Source organism: Buteo buteo, chromosome 14 (assembly GCF_964188355.1).
Source record: "Buteo buteo chromosome 14, bButBut1.hap1.1, whole genome shotgun sequence".
Taxonomy (NCBI): Eukaryota; Metazoa; Chordata; class Aves; order Accipitriformes; family Accipitridae; genus Buteo; species Buteo buteo.
In genome coordinates, this window is record NC_134184.1 from 18,759,548 (window position 1) to 18,777,971 (window position 18,424).

General features: G+C 44.5%; 1 protein-coding gene across 4 annotated transcripts in view; it reads left to right on the forward strand.

The window, feature by feature from the left end:
- The first annotated feature begins 1,037 nt into the window (after positions 1-1,037).
- Positions 1,038-18,424, forward strand: part of DACH1 (dachshund family transcription factor 1) — a 366,682-nt gene continuing 349,295 nt past the window's right edge. For all 4 annotated transcript variants that reach the window (XM_075046090.1, XM_075046091.1, XM_075046093.1 and 1 more), the window contains exon 1: positions 1,038-1,878. In XM_075046090.1, the coding sequence (XP_074902191.1) occupies positions 1,103-1,878 (776 nt within the window). In that variant the 5' untranslated portion in view covers positions 1,038-1,102. The remainder of the gene's footprint in view (positions 1,879-18,424) is intronic.

The window sequence follows — 18,424 nt, forward strand, 5'->3', positions numbered from 1 at the left end:
CCCACCCCCCCCCGCCCCGGTTTCCCGACGGCGCGACCCGCAGCGCCCGCTCGCAGGGAGGGCCGCGGCAGAGGTCGCCGCGTGGGGCTGCCCTTGCGCCCCCCCCCCGCGCAGCAACAAAGGGGCCTCGGCGCTGCCGCCGGACCCTCGGCAGCAACTCGTAGCCCGCCGGGAGGAGCGTTTGCGGTCCCGGGCGAACAGCAGCAGCCCCCTGCGGAGGTCTCCGCTTTTGTCGGCGGGTGCCCCCTCCCCGGCCCCGGCAAGGTGTGCGGCCAGCGCCCGCCCCGCGCCCCGGCTTCCCCGCTCCCGCCCGGCTGCGGGGGAACGCTGGAGACGCTCGTGTTTCTCCACAAACTGTGTTGACAAGCGACTGCTGAAAAGGGCTGGGAAAATTACATCTCGTCTCTGGTGGGGTGAAATATGAAACATGTAATCTAACGGTTCCTGAAGGGGGGGGGGGAGAGGGACTTCTCTCCCCCTCTCTCTCTCTGTTTTCCTGCTCCGGGTTCCTGGTTGGATAATTTGGGTTAATACTAGTGAGTGAGCCTTTTGCTGCTTCAAAGGGTATTTCAAGTTGCCGGAGCTCCTCCCCTCCGCACCGTGTGACAACAACAACTCGTCCAGCGAGCGGCGGCGGCGGCGGCAGCCAGCACTTCCCAGCTCATTTTCTCTCTGTCATTCCCCTCTCAATCTTTGATCAATGTACTTGCCAGAGAGAACCGAAGTCCTTCAAACCTCCTCCTTTTCACCTTCGTCTTTAACGTGGTGCTAGAGCAAGGACCACAAAAAGAAACTGCCCTCCCCCTCCCCTCGGCCCCAGCCCCGCCGCCCGGAGCGGACTTCTCCTCCTCCTCCTCCTCCTCCGTCGTCCCCACTTGCGGGACACTTTGTGCGTTTCTCTCTCTCACTCTGCCCCCTGCTCTCTCGCTCGCCGCAGCACCTGATCCGAGGTTATCCCCCCCTTCTTCTCCCCCCCTCCTCCCTTCTCTCCTTTCCTCCTTTTTTTTTTAAATTTTTTTTTTTTTAATTTTCCCCTTTCCCCTGCGTGTGTGTGTGGGAACTTTCCCCCCCTCCCCCTGCCCCCTCCGCCGTATATGTGACCATGGCCGTACCGGCTGCTTTGATCCCTCCGACCCAGCTGGTCCCCCCTCAGCCTCCGGTCTCAACTTCTGCCGCCTGCACCACCACCACCACCACCTCCTCGTCGGCCACCTCCTCTCCGTCTCCGTCCATCGCTCCCCCGCCGGCCGCTTCGGGGACAAACCTATTCCGGCCGGAGCCCATCGCAGCGGCGGCAGCGGCGGCGGCGGCGGCGGCAGCGGCGGCCACAGTCACCTCCACCACCAGCGGCGGCGGCGGTAACGGCAGCGGCGGCGGCGGCAGCGGCGGCGGCGGCAGCCCCAGCCTGGGCACCGGCGGCGGCGGCGGCGGCGGCAGCAGCGGCGGCGGCGGCGGCAGCAGCGGCGGCGGCGGCGGCAGCGGCGGCACCTCCACTCCCAACGCCAGCGCGGCCAGCGCGGCCAGCAGCCTGCCCGGCAAGCCCGTGTACTCGACCCCGTCCCCGGTGGAGAACACCCCCCAGAATAACGAGTGCAAGATGGTGGATCTGAGGGGGGCCAAAGTGGCCTCCTTCACCGTGGAGGGCTGCGAGCTGATCTGCCTGCCCCAGGCTTTCGACCTCTTCCTGAAGCACTTGGTGGGGGGCTTGCACACGGTCTACACCAAGCTGAAGCGGCTGGAGATCACGCCCGTGGTCTGCAACGTGGAGCAGGTCCGCATCCTGAGGGGGCTGGGGGCCATCCAGCCCGGGGTCAACCGCTGCAAACTCATCTCCAGGAAGGATTTCGAGACCCTCTACAACGACTGCACCAACGCCAGGTAACCGCCGCAAGGCACACGCACACACCCCCCCCGTCGCCGCCCCCCCCCCTTGCCGCCGCCGCCGCCCCCGTCCCACCCCCGCGCGGTGCGGCCCGGGCGGGCGAGCGCTGCGCCGCTTCCCGCTGCCACCGCGCGGGCCCGGGGGGGGGCCGGCCCGCGTCCTGCGGCCACATGCGCTCCCCCCCCACACCCCGTCCTCTGTCTCTCGCTGCCCCGGCGCCCCGCCGGCTTCCTCCGCAGCCGGCCGCGCCGCTCCGCTTCTTGGTGGGACGGAGGGAGGGGGTGTGTGTGTGTGTTTCTGTCCCCCTCCCCGCGTGCCGTGCAGTGTCGCCCCGTCATTGTCCCCTGCTCTCCCCCCGGCCCCGGGGGCTCGGGGCGGCGGCGGGCAGCAGAGGGGCGGTGGGGGGAGGGGGCAGCGGCGCCAAAAAGTGCTTTCAGGCCGACCCCCCCCTCTCCTCGAGTTTATCCCTGGATGCGTCTTTAAAAACGGGCAGCCCTGGGAAAAAAAGCCGCCCGAAGGGTGCACAGGAGTGGGCGGGGAGCGGTCCTGGGGCGGGGGGGGGACGGGACGACGGCGACGACACACAGACACTCGGGTTTCGCTTCAGTGGGATGGGGGCGCGGAGCTGCCTCCCGGGCGGAGGGCCCTATCCGGGGTGGATGGAGGCCATCAGCTGCTGTCATATAGCCGAAGGGGCACGTGCACTTTTTGTATGGGTCTCTGAGGCAGTTGCCACATGGCGAGCCGGGTGGGGGTGTGGAGGGAGGGCGGGTAGACGGCGAGGAGGAGGAGGAGGAGGCGGTGGCTGCTTTGCTTGGGGGTAGCGGGGAGAGGTGCCAGGCGGCCGGGCTGGCCGGCTCCCCGGCGGGGGGGGGGGGGTGTCGGTGGCCGAGGAGCAGGTGCGAGCAGCTCCCGGCCCCCGCCAGCCGGGGAGGAGGCGACGGGGGCCAGCGGGAGCGCGGAAGGGATTTGGCAAGGCTGAATCCTGTTACCGCGCAGAATAACGCGGGCGCGGTGGCCGGGATGGCGCCGGGGGTGGGAGGGCAGCGCTCCGGCCGCGGGTCGGGGTCAGTGGGGGGACACGGACACCCGCGGAGGAGAGGTGAAGCCCCAAAGTTGCCACAGCCGGGGAGGGGTGTTGCGGGGGGGGGGGGGTGAGGGAGCTGGCAAAAGAGGAAATTCCTGCTGCAACAGCAGCCTGCGTTGCAACCGAGGGCGAAAGCGCGGGGCTGTTATCTCTCCATCTGTAGGTTACAGGGCTGAATCTGCTCGATAAGGAGAAGGGATCGCATAACTGCCGTGACCCCGAGATCAGAGCGGTCGGAAGCGCCTCCAGTTGCCGCGGGCTGCCCCTGCCCCGGGCGGGGGGCTCTGCTGCTGCGCCGGGGGGGTGTGGGGGTGCGGGGTGCGGGAACTTGGCGGGCCGCGAAGTCTCGCCGCGGAGGGGGTCGTAGCCGAAGTCCCCGCGCCACTTCCCGTGCACGGCGATAAACAGAGCGGGCTCGTTTCACTTTCCTATTGTCAGGTTTCAAGGTGCAGCAACAGCCGACACGTGGGGAGTTCCCCCCTTGCGACGCCGTGCTCCTTCCCGCCCCGACGGCGGGGGGTGACAGCGCCCCCCCGAAGGTAGCTGGGGTACTTGGGGCTCATGAGCACGGGGCGAGGGGGAGCAGAGCTCTCCTCTGCTGTAGCTGTTGCTGGGTGGATCGTTGAAGTTCCTGAATATTCAGGGCAGCAGGACAAAACAGCCTGGAATAACTTCCAAGCGCTGACATAACTGTAGCTGCTCGGGTAACTCTGCTGTTGGTGCATGTGGAATCAACGTGAATATTAATAGCTGCTCTTAGGCGATTGTTTTTTGTGTGTGTGGCATGTAACTCGTAACAACTCTGCGCGACTTCCAAGATTTGGTCCTTAAAATAAACTGATGGGAGTTTTATTTTGCTACAGTCATACTGTGTGAATTGTAATTTGAACACGTGAAATTAAAAAACAGAGAAACTTTTTTTTTTTGGGGGGGGGGGGGGAGTACGGGGACTCCAATTCCTGGACTTGGCAGGGCTATAAAAGGGTTTGGCAGCCTGGTTGTAACATGGGTTGATTATGTCAACAGCACAGAATCGGCCGTGTTTCAGCTGTTTCTGAGGTCTGCCGTGTTGCCATCCAGCGTAGCAGAAATTACAGTAGTGGGTTCAGAAGTGGATAGGATTTGACCCTTAAAAAGCATAATTGTAGTAGACTTATTTATACATCCATTAAGCAAATAACTTAATGGAAAGGATATACAGTAGGTATGCAAAATGTATTATTACAGTATAGACGAATAAAGCAAAGTGGGTCAGTGAGTTTTGGTCCAAATGGATGATACCCTCAGAAGATGAAACTGTATTTACTTTCTGGGTTTCCCCTCCAATACGTTTCATTCTGATTCTTCTTTCCGTGCAAATTAATTATTTCTAATTATTTCTGATGTTACAGTAATTACACAGGATATTTTGATCTACTCGGTTTAGTGATTTAAGTGACCTTTTCAGACTCTCAGTTCCTGCATACTTTAGCCGGGTGATGTCTTTTTGTATCCTGGGTGGACACTTAACTGTTGAGATGGAAGCCGTAAGAGCCAACTCCATCCTAGCGGCTAAATTGTTACACTCATCAGATTCAAAAATTTTGAACCAGCATCTTATCACTGTTATATTTGTCTCATAATCAGCTGATGCACTCGAATACGCTAATCCCTTTTTGGAAAGCTTCATCAAGGTTAATACGTTATTTAATCAAAAAAGGCATCCAAATAAAGCCATTACTTTGTTATTCTTTAAATGGATTGAATCGTTAGTTGCCAGTTGCTGTGGAAATAATTTGTAATAACTTATTTCAAGATGGAAAAGTTTTAGACGTGTTTTACCAAAATGATACATTTTAACTGTGATATTGCTATTTAAAAAAATCAATAAAACAAAAATCAATAAAACACCAAGGGATTTTCTATTGAATGCTTAATGTGGAGGTCTGTAAAGTGAATTGGTTTCTGTGTTTATTTGTGATACTACTAATAATAACATGATACTAAAGGACCTTTTTCTAAATTAGGCTTCTGTATCAGTTCACTGGAAAAATCAGCTTCCGTTATGGAAGATGACTTTTCTTTTCTGGTCATACTGACCTTTGCTTTTATTTTCCTCATAAAAAGCACTGATTGCCCAACAGAAATCCAGGAAATAGCAAACTGTGCATTTAGCTTACATTCCGAATAAACGGTTTGACATTAATGGGATGCTAGAAAGCCATATGCCAAACAAACAGGGGAAGGATAAAGGCAAAACGTGGAAAATATTTAGAGCTACTAGATGCCAATCGAGTCAGGTTTCTTGCATGTGTGCATGAAAGAGAGTAGCGCACTGTGCACTGGATGTCACCTGCCTAGGATTAATGACCTGGAAGATATTGATCCCAGATTGTTTCTGGTCTCTTGTGTTTTGAGCACTTGTTGTGGAATTTTACCATGCTGGGTCCCTTCGTGGAGTTTGCCCATAGACTTAGGCTGGCTTTGGATCGTGCCCATCCGAGCAAAGACTAAAAGCGTGTGCCTTCTTCTGACCTCCCTCCTGTGGCCAGGATATGTTAATCTTTTCTGACATTTGAAGATGATTTTGAATGAGTTCATTGACATTCATACTTAAAGCGGGGAATTACTTGCACTGTTTGGAAGCTATGTACAAATTTTGGAAAACAACCTAATTGATTTTCAAGTATGAAGGGGAAAGAGGCCGAACATGAAACAATTCTCTTCAAAGCCCCTCTTGCATGGCAGTTATTCAGTCTCCCTCTGCTAGCCTCTGCTCCTCTCAAATTATGTGGACCTAGCATGTGCTCGTTTACCGAATACTGCACACTTGCGTAGTTTTTTTTCTCTTTGTATTAATTAAAGGAGTATCTCACCCAGATAGGTTAGTACAGATCATAGATATTTTAAACGAACAGGTCAGCAAGTGCAGCTGGAAGGAATGTCAAATATATAGTATCTGTGGTTTATATTGATGACCTTCCTTCTTGCCACAGATTACTAAAATACAATCAGCAGAAATATGGTAGGTTTTACAAGCAAAGATGACTTTGGGAAGGCCAGAGGATAAATTGTAGTAACTATAAAGAAGGAGTAAAAGGTTTGGAGGTGGCTTCCTCAGACTTAAAAAAAAAACCACCTAAACCCTGAAAGACTCCAGCCGCTCGCAATAACAGAACTTTAATAATCCATTTTACGGTATTTATTTATTGGTAAATATTATAAATCAGAAGGCGAGATCTTTGGACCACACTTAATACACCAGAACGGACTGTTTATCCCTTTAATCTGGTACTTGGTCCCTGGCAGGAGCCCAGTGTCCGATACTTGTGAAGGAGCCCGCCTCCCCAGTGAACATTCCCCTCCTCGCCCGCCCGTCGTGCAGCGCTGCCCGGGCTGTTCTGCACAGGGACCTGAGGGGCTGCTGCTGGTGATGGGCAGGGGGACGTTTTCTTCCTGATTGCTTCACATGGTTTTCCTCAAGTGTTCAATTTAATTAACTCCTCCTTTATCTTATAGCTATTCATATTGGTAAAGTTTTGTGGTGTGTTTTTTTTTTTTTTTTTTTTTTTTTTTAAGAAATCTTTCCCTGGTAGCTGTAGTTGATACAAAAATGCACAGTTTTGTTGTCAGTTTTATATCGACTTTACTTACGAGAACAGACTGTGTGAAAGGACAGCGAATAGCTTTATTTCCACAAACCACTGCTCTGTCCGTTCAAATGCTCAGTCCGGTTTTAGGCCTCCGCTCCCTCTCTGGGGCTGGTGATCCCAGCCGGGATGCTGGGAGGGGGTGCCCCGCCGCCTGCCCCCCTGGGCCAGCGCTCAGGGGGCCGCAGCTCCCGCACCCGTGTTCTTCTCTGCCGCTCCTCAGCGCCGTAAACCAAAATGCACTGAAAGTAACCCTACTTACTGCCTGTCTGCCTCGTATTTTGTAATCTGGAGTGTGTTCTGAATGTTCGTTGGAAATGATAATTTTGTTTGACTGCCATTTAGTATTTCTTCTGTTTTCTCCTGTTACTAGATCGTTCCAGACAGCTGTTTTTGCCTATCTCTGTGATTCATCATCTAAAGTGAATTGCATACGAAGCAGAGAATTGTCATACACTGGGCTACATTTTAATATTTTCCTTTTGAACTGTACCATAGATATATTAAATTATTGCTGCAATCTCTGCTGGTCTGGTACAGGTAAATCTCTTTCAGCGTTGCCAGTATTGCCTCTTCGTGGAGAAGCTTTACAAGTTTAGCTGTAAAAATCCATTTCTGGCTGCAGGATAGCACAGGGAGTAGTCAGAAACTACCGGGTTGTGTCAAAATTGTATGAGCCAGCAAACCGAGAGTCCGAAACAACCACGATGCCTGTCTGGTTTTAAGCAACAGGACTGGATTTAGATCCTCTTTGTTCTTTATAAGTTAAATATGTTTTGTTTTAAAAATAACATTTGGGGCATCTGCTTTGCATTATGAGTTAATTCCATTCATTGTTTTAAAATAGTTATTAACCTTTTGCAAATTATATACTGCACACGAACAGTAATTTTTTCAATAATCTTTAAATGTGCATACTGTAACAGCGCCATAATGTGGACTGACATAATATGAATTGACAGTAAATTTTTAGTTACCTAAATACGTATTTAAATGATAGAGCTGAAGAGTCATCTGCAAAAAGCTATTATGATCCAGAGAGTTAATTCATATATAGATAATTTTTCCAGCATGCATTAAGGAAGAATTTTTCTTTTTCCATTATCATTTAAATTATTTTCGAAAATCCTGAAACATAAACCAAAGATCTTTATATTTAGACGCAAGGTATGTCTGTGACTTGAAATGATAAAATCCAGGGTGCTTCGAGGAGTAACTTTATCCTTAACCCACTATGTTCTGCTTATTTATCTGATACGGTGCTCAGCCGGGGGCATCTCCTAACAAGTGCTGATGTTTCATTTCATAGGCAGGGCAGAATATTGAAGTGTAATCTTTTAAATAGGGAATTTTAGCATTAACTGTGAATAACTGTGAACTGTTTTAAACGTCTTTTTTTTTTTCTAATGGAAAGAAAAGAAAAAGGGTAGTAATGTATTTTCCATAGCATGAAGTAGAAAAACACTGTCAGTGAATTTCGTGAGAGGAGGGATCAGCTTTTGACCACACAGTTATATCCCAATTTGCAATTCTTTACTCTAAGTCACTGATAGTGATGACCTGGGAAACTACACGGGGGAGGGATAACTCCGTAAATACCGAATACTTGAATTCTCTCCTGTGAATTTCCATAGGTCTCTTTCAGAGATGGGATATTGGGACTGAAAGGACCCTGAGCGGTAGTTCAGGATACATTCACCAAAACTAATATAACTGCTTGCATGAGTTGCGATTGAGGAAATGGATCACAAAATGTATTTCAGTTCACATTGCCTTAAACGATGTTTTGTGGTAATTACATTTAGAGTCAACATCCTCCTGCGGCAGGTGTATGAATATATACAATACAATTTGCAGAATTGTATGGAAAGGTCTTGTAAATCGTGTATAGCCAAACAGTTTATTAGGAATAAACAGAAGCTTCCTAAAATAGTATAAACTTGGTTTTTAATATTCTTAATATTCTGCTTTTGATGTAATAAAACAGCCTAAAGTTTCTATTGTGCACCCCTGAGAATAATCGTGTGGGTAGCACCTACATAACTTTCTGTTCATTATTCTGTTTAAAGGTACTCTGTTCACTCCAAAACTAATGTACTGTGGGTATTTTCTTTGCATCTTGTGTACTTTGCATCTTCCTCATGAAGAAGAAAGTTATTTCAGTATGAAAAAATATTTTTTTTTTCATTACAAGTATCAAACAGTGGGGTTTTATGTCCATTGGAAGGCTGAAGTTAGCCATAGTCCAGAAACAGTGGAGCAGGTGCAATTAAAATTTCCTGGTGCACATCACCACACTAACTGGATGTTCTTTTCCCATTAAAATACAAGGATGTTTTGGTCATGAATTTTTATTCATCCTTAGAATTTATAGAATTATTCTCTAAATTAGCCAAGTGGCTAAATTCTGCCTAAATTCCTTTTGATCCAAAACAAGCTCGGGTTCAAACAAAGCTTTCAGACTGGTTTTCGTATTCACATTACACTTTTATGTGATACTAAAAATACTGGAAAAAAAAAAGCACTTTAACTGTTAAGACATGTATTTTTTATGTTTAATTTGTTCCTTAGATTGTGTAATTACCTGTGAGGGCCATACATAGGTGTGCATACAGACTACCTGGCTGACAAAGTAACAGAGTTACGTACTGGAAGTGGATGGGGCTGGGGAGAAGGGGTAAGAAGGGGAGTACGTGGGGCTGCTGCAAACATTTTAGCATAATTGACAGCTAAAATATATTTGTAACATTACGATGTCATGATTGAAGTTCATAACTCTGAATCTAATGCTCATGTTAGAGTACTTGTTAACGATACCATACTGAGAACAGGTAATAGGTGTTTTACGTTTGGACCAAAAGCTGTTGTTGTTCAGGATGTCTCTCAGAATATGTTTGTATTTACAAATTTTTGTCTGACAGAAATTATTTTTAAATCTTACTTTTGGGAAATGCTTTGCTTTTTCATCTTACATAAAACAATTGCAAGGGATCAAAAAGAAAGTTGTTATATAAAGTGAACTATAAAGGGAACAGGTAATATATAAATATATATTTTACTACTATTTAATTACATCTTTTGTAACCTTGATTTCATGTTGTTCTCATACTTACTAATGAATTATTTTTCTTTCTAATAAAGAGCTAGATCATGATTTTATGTATGGGACAGAAGAAAGCTGCTTTCAGGTTATAGGTACTGTATTGTAAGAGAAGTACAAACAATGTATTACATTTTTATCAGTGATAAAACTAGTCAGGGCTTATTAATAGTTTGAGCATTCTTTAAAAAACATTGCTAAAACTATTATTTTTGAGTGATACTTTTCCAAATGTAGTAAGAATTTAAACTTAATATTTTAATTGGTTTTAGATCATGTTTTAATGGATGCCAGCGTTATCTGTCTTTATGAAGCATATAATTTGTTTGTAGTCTCCTGGCCTGCTGTAAAAACCTTTATTTTTTTGGAGAAGGTCGCCTGTAGGACTCAGCTATTTACATTAAAATAAAAATGCTGTGGTTTTAAACCATATGCTTAACTTTAAGAATGTGGATAGTCCTGTTGCTTTCAATAGCCTACATACATCTTTTAAACCAAGCATATGCAAAATATATTTGGAAGTGCTATAAAAGAATCGGTTGACATCTTTGGTAGGAAGCTGTCTTACTGTATACTTTCTAGCATTTGTAGAGACAGTTTGAAAGCATTGACAAAATGCTTTAGATTTAGTGTCCTGTAAATTAACACTTGTTGCATAAACTAGATTCATGATGCATTTTTTAATGTTTTTGTGAGTATTGTCTTATTTTGTATTAATTAATTTTAGGAGATCAGGGCAACGTCTTGGCAGGAATGAGTATCAGAATTTGGTACAACCCATGGCTTTGTACCCCCCGCTGGGATTTTTTGTATTCATTTTTGTAGCACAGAAGCAGCCTATCTCTTTTTGAAGGGAATGGGCACTTCCAAGATGTGTGCCATGGCTGTCACTTTTCACATTTTAGTTCTGATACTCATAGTTTGGTGGGAAGGAAGTGAAAACATTTTCCAGTTGTTTTCTGTTTCCTTTAATGCTTAAAAGCTGAAAAAAAAAAAAAAAAAAAAAAAGGAGGGGGAAGGAAAATACCTCAGGTGGTTGTAAGTATATAATAAGGACTGATAGAAGTGAAAAGTCATAAGTTCTCTCTTTTTTTTTAAATATATTTCTCTCTTAGCTTGTTAGAACAGTTCTTACAATGTAGATGATACATAGGACTTTATTGTTTCTCTGTGTCTGTATCTACCACTGAAGACTAATGCCACAATTCTGTTGGAGATTTTGTTGTATATTGTTCTGATTCAAAGCAGGATCAGTTGGGATTTTTTTGTTTGTTTGTTTTTTTGTTTTAAGCTGATACTCATAGCTTTTAACAGGCCAGGTTAAAAAATAAACATGAAATGCTAATAAATTATTGTGTCTTACATTATTGGGTATTGTAGATAGCTTATGATTCTACTGATTCCCTTCAAAATTAATTTGCTGCTGAAATACCATGTTAAAAATATAATAGTAGAAAATGCAGTTCCTGCTACTGTAATTTACAGTTTAAAGTATAGCTATGTATAAAATACATTTTTGAGAAGCTATGAGGAAAATTTCTTAGAAATACTAATTTAACAGCATATAGCTGTTGCAGGAGCGCCTTTGCCAACTGTGGGAGGAAGGAGTCATGACATTTCCTGGGGAGGGCATCAGTGAGGTTTTTAGTCTGAATGTTTGGGTATAGCCACAGCTGTTGTATTGGCTTGAGGCCACCTCAAGGTGCGACAGGTGGGATGTGGCTAAGAATTAATAAACTTTCAACAGATTTTACTGTTCAGAGTTTCTCTGGCATCATCCTGGTAGTGGGGGAAAGGGTGGGATTTATCTTCAGAAGAAGTGGCCCACCTCCACAGTACATAGAGCTCAGATTTACCCACGCTGAGAAAGTAATTTGCTTAAAGTTGCTGAGTTTTTTTGGTCTGTTACGCTTCCCCCGCTCTTTGAATCTGCTGTTAAGAGCTCCCCGATGGGCGCCTGTCCCTCCGGAGCGGTCCCCGTGGAGGTGGGTCTCCCCATGGGCTCAGGTGAGACAGCGCCTGGTCCCTCCTGCCGCACGTACGGACTCGGAGGAGCGAGGTCCCATACGGGGTGATGCGCATCGTGCAGCCGGGCGGTCGGGCTCGGCCTGTTATCACTCTGGCCTCGCTGCAGCGAAGTTCGGACCCTGGTGCGCTGTGTGTAGGACGGGCTGCTCCTGAAGGAATGGGGCCGCCATGGCAGGCAGCTCCCTGCTGCGGAGCCTTTGCTGATGTGGGTCTGCCGAGCACAGGTTTCATCTCTCCCGGTGAGCCCTTACATGATTTTGTCTCGTTGCTTCTTATTTTACATGTTTTATTACTTAAATTAGGGTAATACAATGGTATCATGAGAGGTAATAAAATAATAGTTATGAAAGGCATTGTGAAGCATACATGTATTCACAAATACTCCAAAGTATGACTACGTGAGTAAAACATTTTGACATTAAAGGAGAAGGATGTCGTCAGTTCAAACTGCTGGCATGGTTATGTGATAAGGTCGTCTATTCTTTTATTTGGTGAGCCAGCTGATGAAAGAAAAATATTTATTTTTGTAGAGGTGAAAAACACAGGCATTTTCATCAGCTTAAATGAAAAGAGGCAACTAGTTCTAAATACTGTTTGGTGAAATGGTGTTTCACCCCCATAAGTGGTTTTCTGTGTGGAAGGTGCGCTGTAATCGGGATGGGTCTGTCTTTTCAGCTCGGCTAATCGTTTCCTTTCACAAATCCAGAACTCATGCAGATTTGAACTTGTAGCCAGGAAAAAGTGCTGCCATGCTTCAAATTGCCAAAGGACCTCAAGGGACAAAAACTTGACCTGGTTTTATGAAACCATAGAATTACATTTATACAAGTTACCCCATGGGGAAAGGAATGAACTGATCCCAATTCATTTCTAAATACTGCGGCCTTATGGGTCACATTTGAATTCTCTTCTACACCTGTTTTTCTACTCAATTTTTCTGAGGACATTTTTAGAAACTTACTTTACATTAGGTAAGGGTCATGTGCCTAATATTTAACAGTTCAACGTTCTAATTCTTTAAAATGTCTAATGGTTTCTCAATATAATTAAGCTGCAAAAAGTTTAAATTATAGAACTTGTTTGGTATGGGCTAAATCCTGAAACCGTGTACTCTCCTCTGGCTTTAGTAACTTAGGCTTCATTTTCCTGCACGTGAAGCGCAAACACAGAGCAGGCAGTGACTCTAGTCAGTACACGTTGTACGGGCTGTGGAGAAGAGAGTAACTCTGCAGATGGGTCATTAGGCCGCTCACCTGGGACGTGGAACATGGTGGCTCCAGGTTCAAAAAGGGTTGCCCAGCGAGACAGTTTAGAAGATGACACCGAGACTCCTTTCTTCCTTCCTCCAGAAGGACCTTTCTCCTTCCCTCAATTACACTAAAAATTTGGGATTTGGAAAATCTGGCTTCAGACCTCCTCTTGGAATCAATGAAAGTAATGAGTAGGTGCTGCCATGGCTTTCTTCTTTCAGTACTTTGGTTTGAGGCAGGAGCCCAAAGACCCTGCGGTGAGTGCTTACCCCTCTCTGGTGAGGGGTAGGGTACTTCAGGTGTCCAAGAGTTTCTGCCAGTGTAGTGCCAGGTTGGAGTACACCAGCTAAGCTGAAACAGTGGGCCCTAAGGACAGGGAAGGGTTCCTTAGTTCATTTGAATATCTTGAATTATACGCTTATAGGGTTACATTAAAATTAGAATTAGCTTGCATTTTGATTTATTTAACAAACTAAGTGAGTGCTCTGTTCAGCTTAAGTTTGCCTCAGCAATTACTATCCCACAGAGGCTCTGCAAACCTTCCAGGCTTCGCTTCCACCTTCCCATGGAAACCATTTCCTTTTCTCAGGCAATCTTTCCCATCCTTGAAAGACATTTTCAGTGCTGAAATTGGCATTAAGTGCCTGCATAAGTCTGCCTGTTTCTAGTGAATGAGTGACAGATTTGGATACTATTCATCTAGTATAGATTGCTTTTCTCTTTATACACCATCTTAACACTTTAGATTGACTAAACAGCTCAGCTGATGATCCCCGGCTGTAGACTTCATACTCTTCAGTGTGGATGTGTCAGAGGAGGCTTTTATGTGGAATTACCGCTCCCGCTGTCACCTAGTCCCAAGTTTGTAGTCACTTTTTTGGCTTGGGCAAAAGGGTTGGAAGGTGAGAAATGGGAATAGCGGTGTTATCGCAACAAGTAAGAAGATACTTACTTACTCTGTTTTTTGCTTTTCACACTGGTGAATTTTTCAGTACAGTTTATATTAAGCCATTCATGACTTTGCCGGTCTGGATAACCAAACCGTTCAGTGAGGTTCATCATCATAGGGCTGTTATTCATGGCCCGTGCTTCCTTTGACTGGTGGAGTGAAGAGCAAGTCTTCTAAATGGTGATTACTTATCACCATTATGTATTTATTATATACGTGTACATAATGGCCTTTTCTAATTCACCTCAAAGAAGTGGTCATATCGATCCCTAAGCTCTTTTTTTTGTCTTTCTCTAAGTCAGCCTTATGCTTTTAGCGATTTGGTTTTTGTTGATGCCATCAACAGGTTTGACCATGGTGTGATGCTGATACCCTGAGTGGGTAGAGGGGGACATTTTTTCCCAGAGAATGGTTTTGTTCCCAAATGATTTTTAATGGGAGGTAGAGGTCCAGTTGCATTCGGGGGCTTAAACATTTTTCTTAAGCACTTATTTGCTTGGCTTTTCCTTTGTAGTTCTGTTGTTCATAAGTTGAGTAGAAGATGCATTAATTTTACTGTACCCAGAATAAGTTTAGATCAGACTAGTGTAAGGCTTTTGACTTACCAATAAAACGTTTTGGCTGCTTTTCTGATTTTGGTGGTAAATAATGGAAATCTTTAAGATCAGCTGTAATGGCAATGAATGCTTCATTGTGATTGAAATGTTTGTCTTAAATTTTCTTTGCATCTAAACTAGAGAGGAAAAATTCCTTTGTTATCTGTTTAATCATAAAACAACAACTCAGTATGAAGGAACAATTTCAGATCTTTGAAAATCCAAACTCTCCCTTTCCCTTTGCTCTCCTTCTGTTTATTTTCTTCGTCTCACACAGCTCTCTGGATTTTGAAGAAAATTAAGATGAAAATTTACAATTCTTCATGGAAGCCCCATTTTATTAGGCGCTGTGAAAACTTCAAATACAGAGGATTCTTGGTTGGAAGGAGCAGTTGCTATCCCTAGCAGTAGCAGTAGGGACAAGAGCCCTGAGGCTATGGGGCTGGGAACATGCTGAAGAGTAGCATAGTGAAGAGACAAAAGTGAAAGGCTGGTTGACAGCATGTTAAAGCAAATTTACCCAGTGTTACTATTATATGCAGCCTCATAAGTTTACATATGTATAATCAAATTTTCAGCCTTTGGATCACAAATGTTTTCTTTCTCTTTGCTAAGTAAGACTGTGTTTAGAGTAGTGCCTGGGAAAGCAAGCAAGAAGAAATAAGCTTTGCTTTGGAGTTTGATGTGGGATGACATTCTTGTGGCAGAGATGCTAGATGGGAAGAAGGTATTTGTGGTTTTATTACATACCTGAAAGAATGAATTACCTCCATCTCCTTTAGTTGCTTCTTTTCCGGCCAGGGCTGGTATCCATATGTAGATAGAAGACGTTACTGTTAGAACATAAGACTGAATTTTGCTGATTACTCTTCCACTAAACACTAACATGCAAATACCAGGCATCGATTATGCCTCAGCATAGCCTCAGCAAGGAGAGAGACAAGAACGAAATAGTTTGTTAGACACATTATTTTATTATTTTTTTTTAGAAATTCACTCATTCTGGAAATTCTCACCTATGCTTTGTATGGTTCTAAGTTTACTTCAGAAGCATATAGCTGTAATTCCCAGGTTTCTTCATATTTTTCCGTATCATATGTGCAGCAACGAATATAGTCACTGTGATATTGGGTTGCACATAAAAGTCTTAATCCTGCAAGCAGGAAGGAAACTTTGGTTTGTGTAAGGAGTCCTGTTGCCTACAGCGTCTCAGGTGGATGATTTACAGGAATAAAATTATGCAGGTCCTTAAATATTGTCAGTATTGGTAGCCACATGGCATAGCTAGCAGAGTTTTCATAAGCTGGAGTTTCGCAGATACCAGCAACCAAGTGTGGGAAGGATCAAAGAACATGATTTGTAATCAAAATGTGAGTTACGTGTTTATAAACAACTGGTGGGTGCGTGTATGCATGTGAGATTTGCTTACACGAGTAATCCCATTGATTTAAATGAGAGCATTCATGTGACGAAAACAAGTTCAATGCGGGAACGTTTAGAAGATGGTGACCTTAGAAACAAACAGTTGTCTTTGGAAGTATTCAAAGGGTGGTTATTAAAACTTAAAGCTGAGAGTCGCCGTTTGAAGGCAGAACGGGCTAGAAAGACGTTTGGGGAGCTCACCTGCCAAATAATAACGTGTTTTAATGACGCCGGATAACTCTGCCTCAACTTCCTTGTACTCTTGTTTTTGGGGGGATGGGGGAAAGGATGGGAAGGAGGGCGAGAGAGGGACGGTGACAGCGAGGCTGTTTGTTTTTCCCGAAAGTTGTTTGTGATTTCAGGTACTCATGGGAAATCTCTTGATCAGATTCACATCTGTTCCTGTCAAAGTGGGTGCTAAGATACCGGTCACCCAGCAACCATGTCCAAGAGGGAATTGGGCCGATAATAACTTCAAAAAGGAATGACAGATGCTAGATTAGGATGAAAGACAAAACGCATGAAAAATGAGCTTGTTAGAATAAAAAAATTGTTCAAGCACCTTCATGCAAATTAAATGAATATTGAGCATTTGCATGCAGTAATTCCTACTTTTTCTGTTGATTGAGAAGAAATAAAGACGGTACATATAAAAACATAAATGTATTTTTTTTTTTTGCACCAATTAACATACAAAGCAGTATCTTTCTTCTAAAAATGAGATTAGCCACCTGGGTGCTTGGCTGTATCCCACATATGTCACAATATTTTTGTAATGAGTATGCTTCTGTTGAAGGAACACCTTATCTAATTCTTCGTAGCAAAACAAACAAGGAAGCAACCTTACATTAATTTTAAAATACTTCAGGTTAGCGTGGTTCTATTTTTTTTTTTTGAGCTGTGGTTTTCAGAGCTGAATTATTTCCTGCTGTCCTTGAATTCAATCGGTATAATGTGCATTAATAAAAGATCACATAAGATGAGTTCAGACCAAATGCTAAGGTTTCCTATTGACTGGTCAAACAATACATTTTTTAAAACATGATGTCTGTCAGGGTAACATGAAAAAGAAATAGTCACTTTCCCATGCCTATGTATTAAGATAATTTAAATAATCTAACAATTTTATTATTGAAACGTTCATATAACAATCAGAATTTGGAAAAGAATGATAAAATGTTCTGATTGAGAAAGGACTCTGTGTCTTGGTTTAGCAGTGTCTAATGTGGTCACGTACAGAAATTGATTTTCTTCAGAAATTAATTAATTTTTCATATCGCCCTAAGCTGCAGTTAAAAAGAGTGCATACTTGTCTGTTTTTTCCAGAAATATTGCCTAATCATATTAATACCATTGCCCCAAGGATGAAAAGATAATTGTACAAATGCATTTGGAAATATGTATCACTGAGTATTTATGATTAAATTATGCAAATGACCCAGCTCTCATCCTTTCCAGACCCAGATTGTCTAATTAGGATTGATATGCTGAATAGATGTTCCAGAATTTGAATACAAGCATGTCCAAAGAGCAGAAAATTGGAAATGACAAGGCTGAAATGCTAAGAAAAGTGTCTTTCCCTTTTATACTTTACTAATGTGGTGTTAGCAGTTGCAGTTTTTCCTTTGGCTATATTGTGTGACTCATGTGTCCTACAAGAAATAAGTCAGGAAAGAAAAATCAACTTTCATAAATAGCATTACTTTGCTCCGGACTTATTTTTCTTTAAAAGTCCGCTAGTCGTTCCTCTCCCCTTTAAAGCTTTGTATCCTTCATGTTAAAATAATGATGTATTCCACATAAATTACTTCTTAATTTGGAGCACTGTTGTTTGTAGCTTGTCTCCAGCTGCCAGCTGCCGGTGCTAGATATTTAGCTCGTCAGCTTCTCATATATTCAGATGAGATTTATGCACCTAACATTTTTAAAGTTTGGTGGGGGTCTTGGGGGGTTCTTATTTATTTGAATTCACAATTCCTTCATGTAACAACCTTGTGGGTTTTGTGTTTTGTTTTTTTTTTAAGAAGAGAACCGATGTCTCATTAAGCTTGTTTATAGGCATTTGGAGTTGGAATAATAGCTATCAGCAAGTCTACAGTGTTTAAATCCTTCTTCTTCAGTGGGCTGTTTGTTCATTTATGGCTCTGGGGAAGCCGGGAGAAGAGCGCGGAGAGGAGCAGGGGGGGAGCAGTGAACTGTCAGTACTTCAGCCATTGTTAGCAGCGGGAGTCGCTCCCTCTGAACTCCGCTGGCTCCTGCTTCCCATCTGCGGGATGATGGATTGCTATGTTTAATACATTTCAGCTTTTGTCTGTCATAGTGTGGATAGACAGCGCTATCAATGATTTCAGCAGTGATTAGAGTGCTGGTTGTACCCACTGCCATTGGGCAGGCACCTCCCAGGAATGTTTGATGTAGGAACTCCTTGGCACCCTCGCCGTGCGAGTGAGCCGCTCGGCTAACCCCAGGTGGTTTTGAACA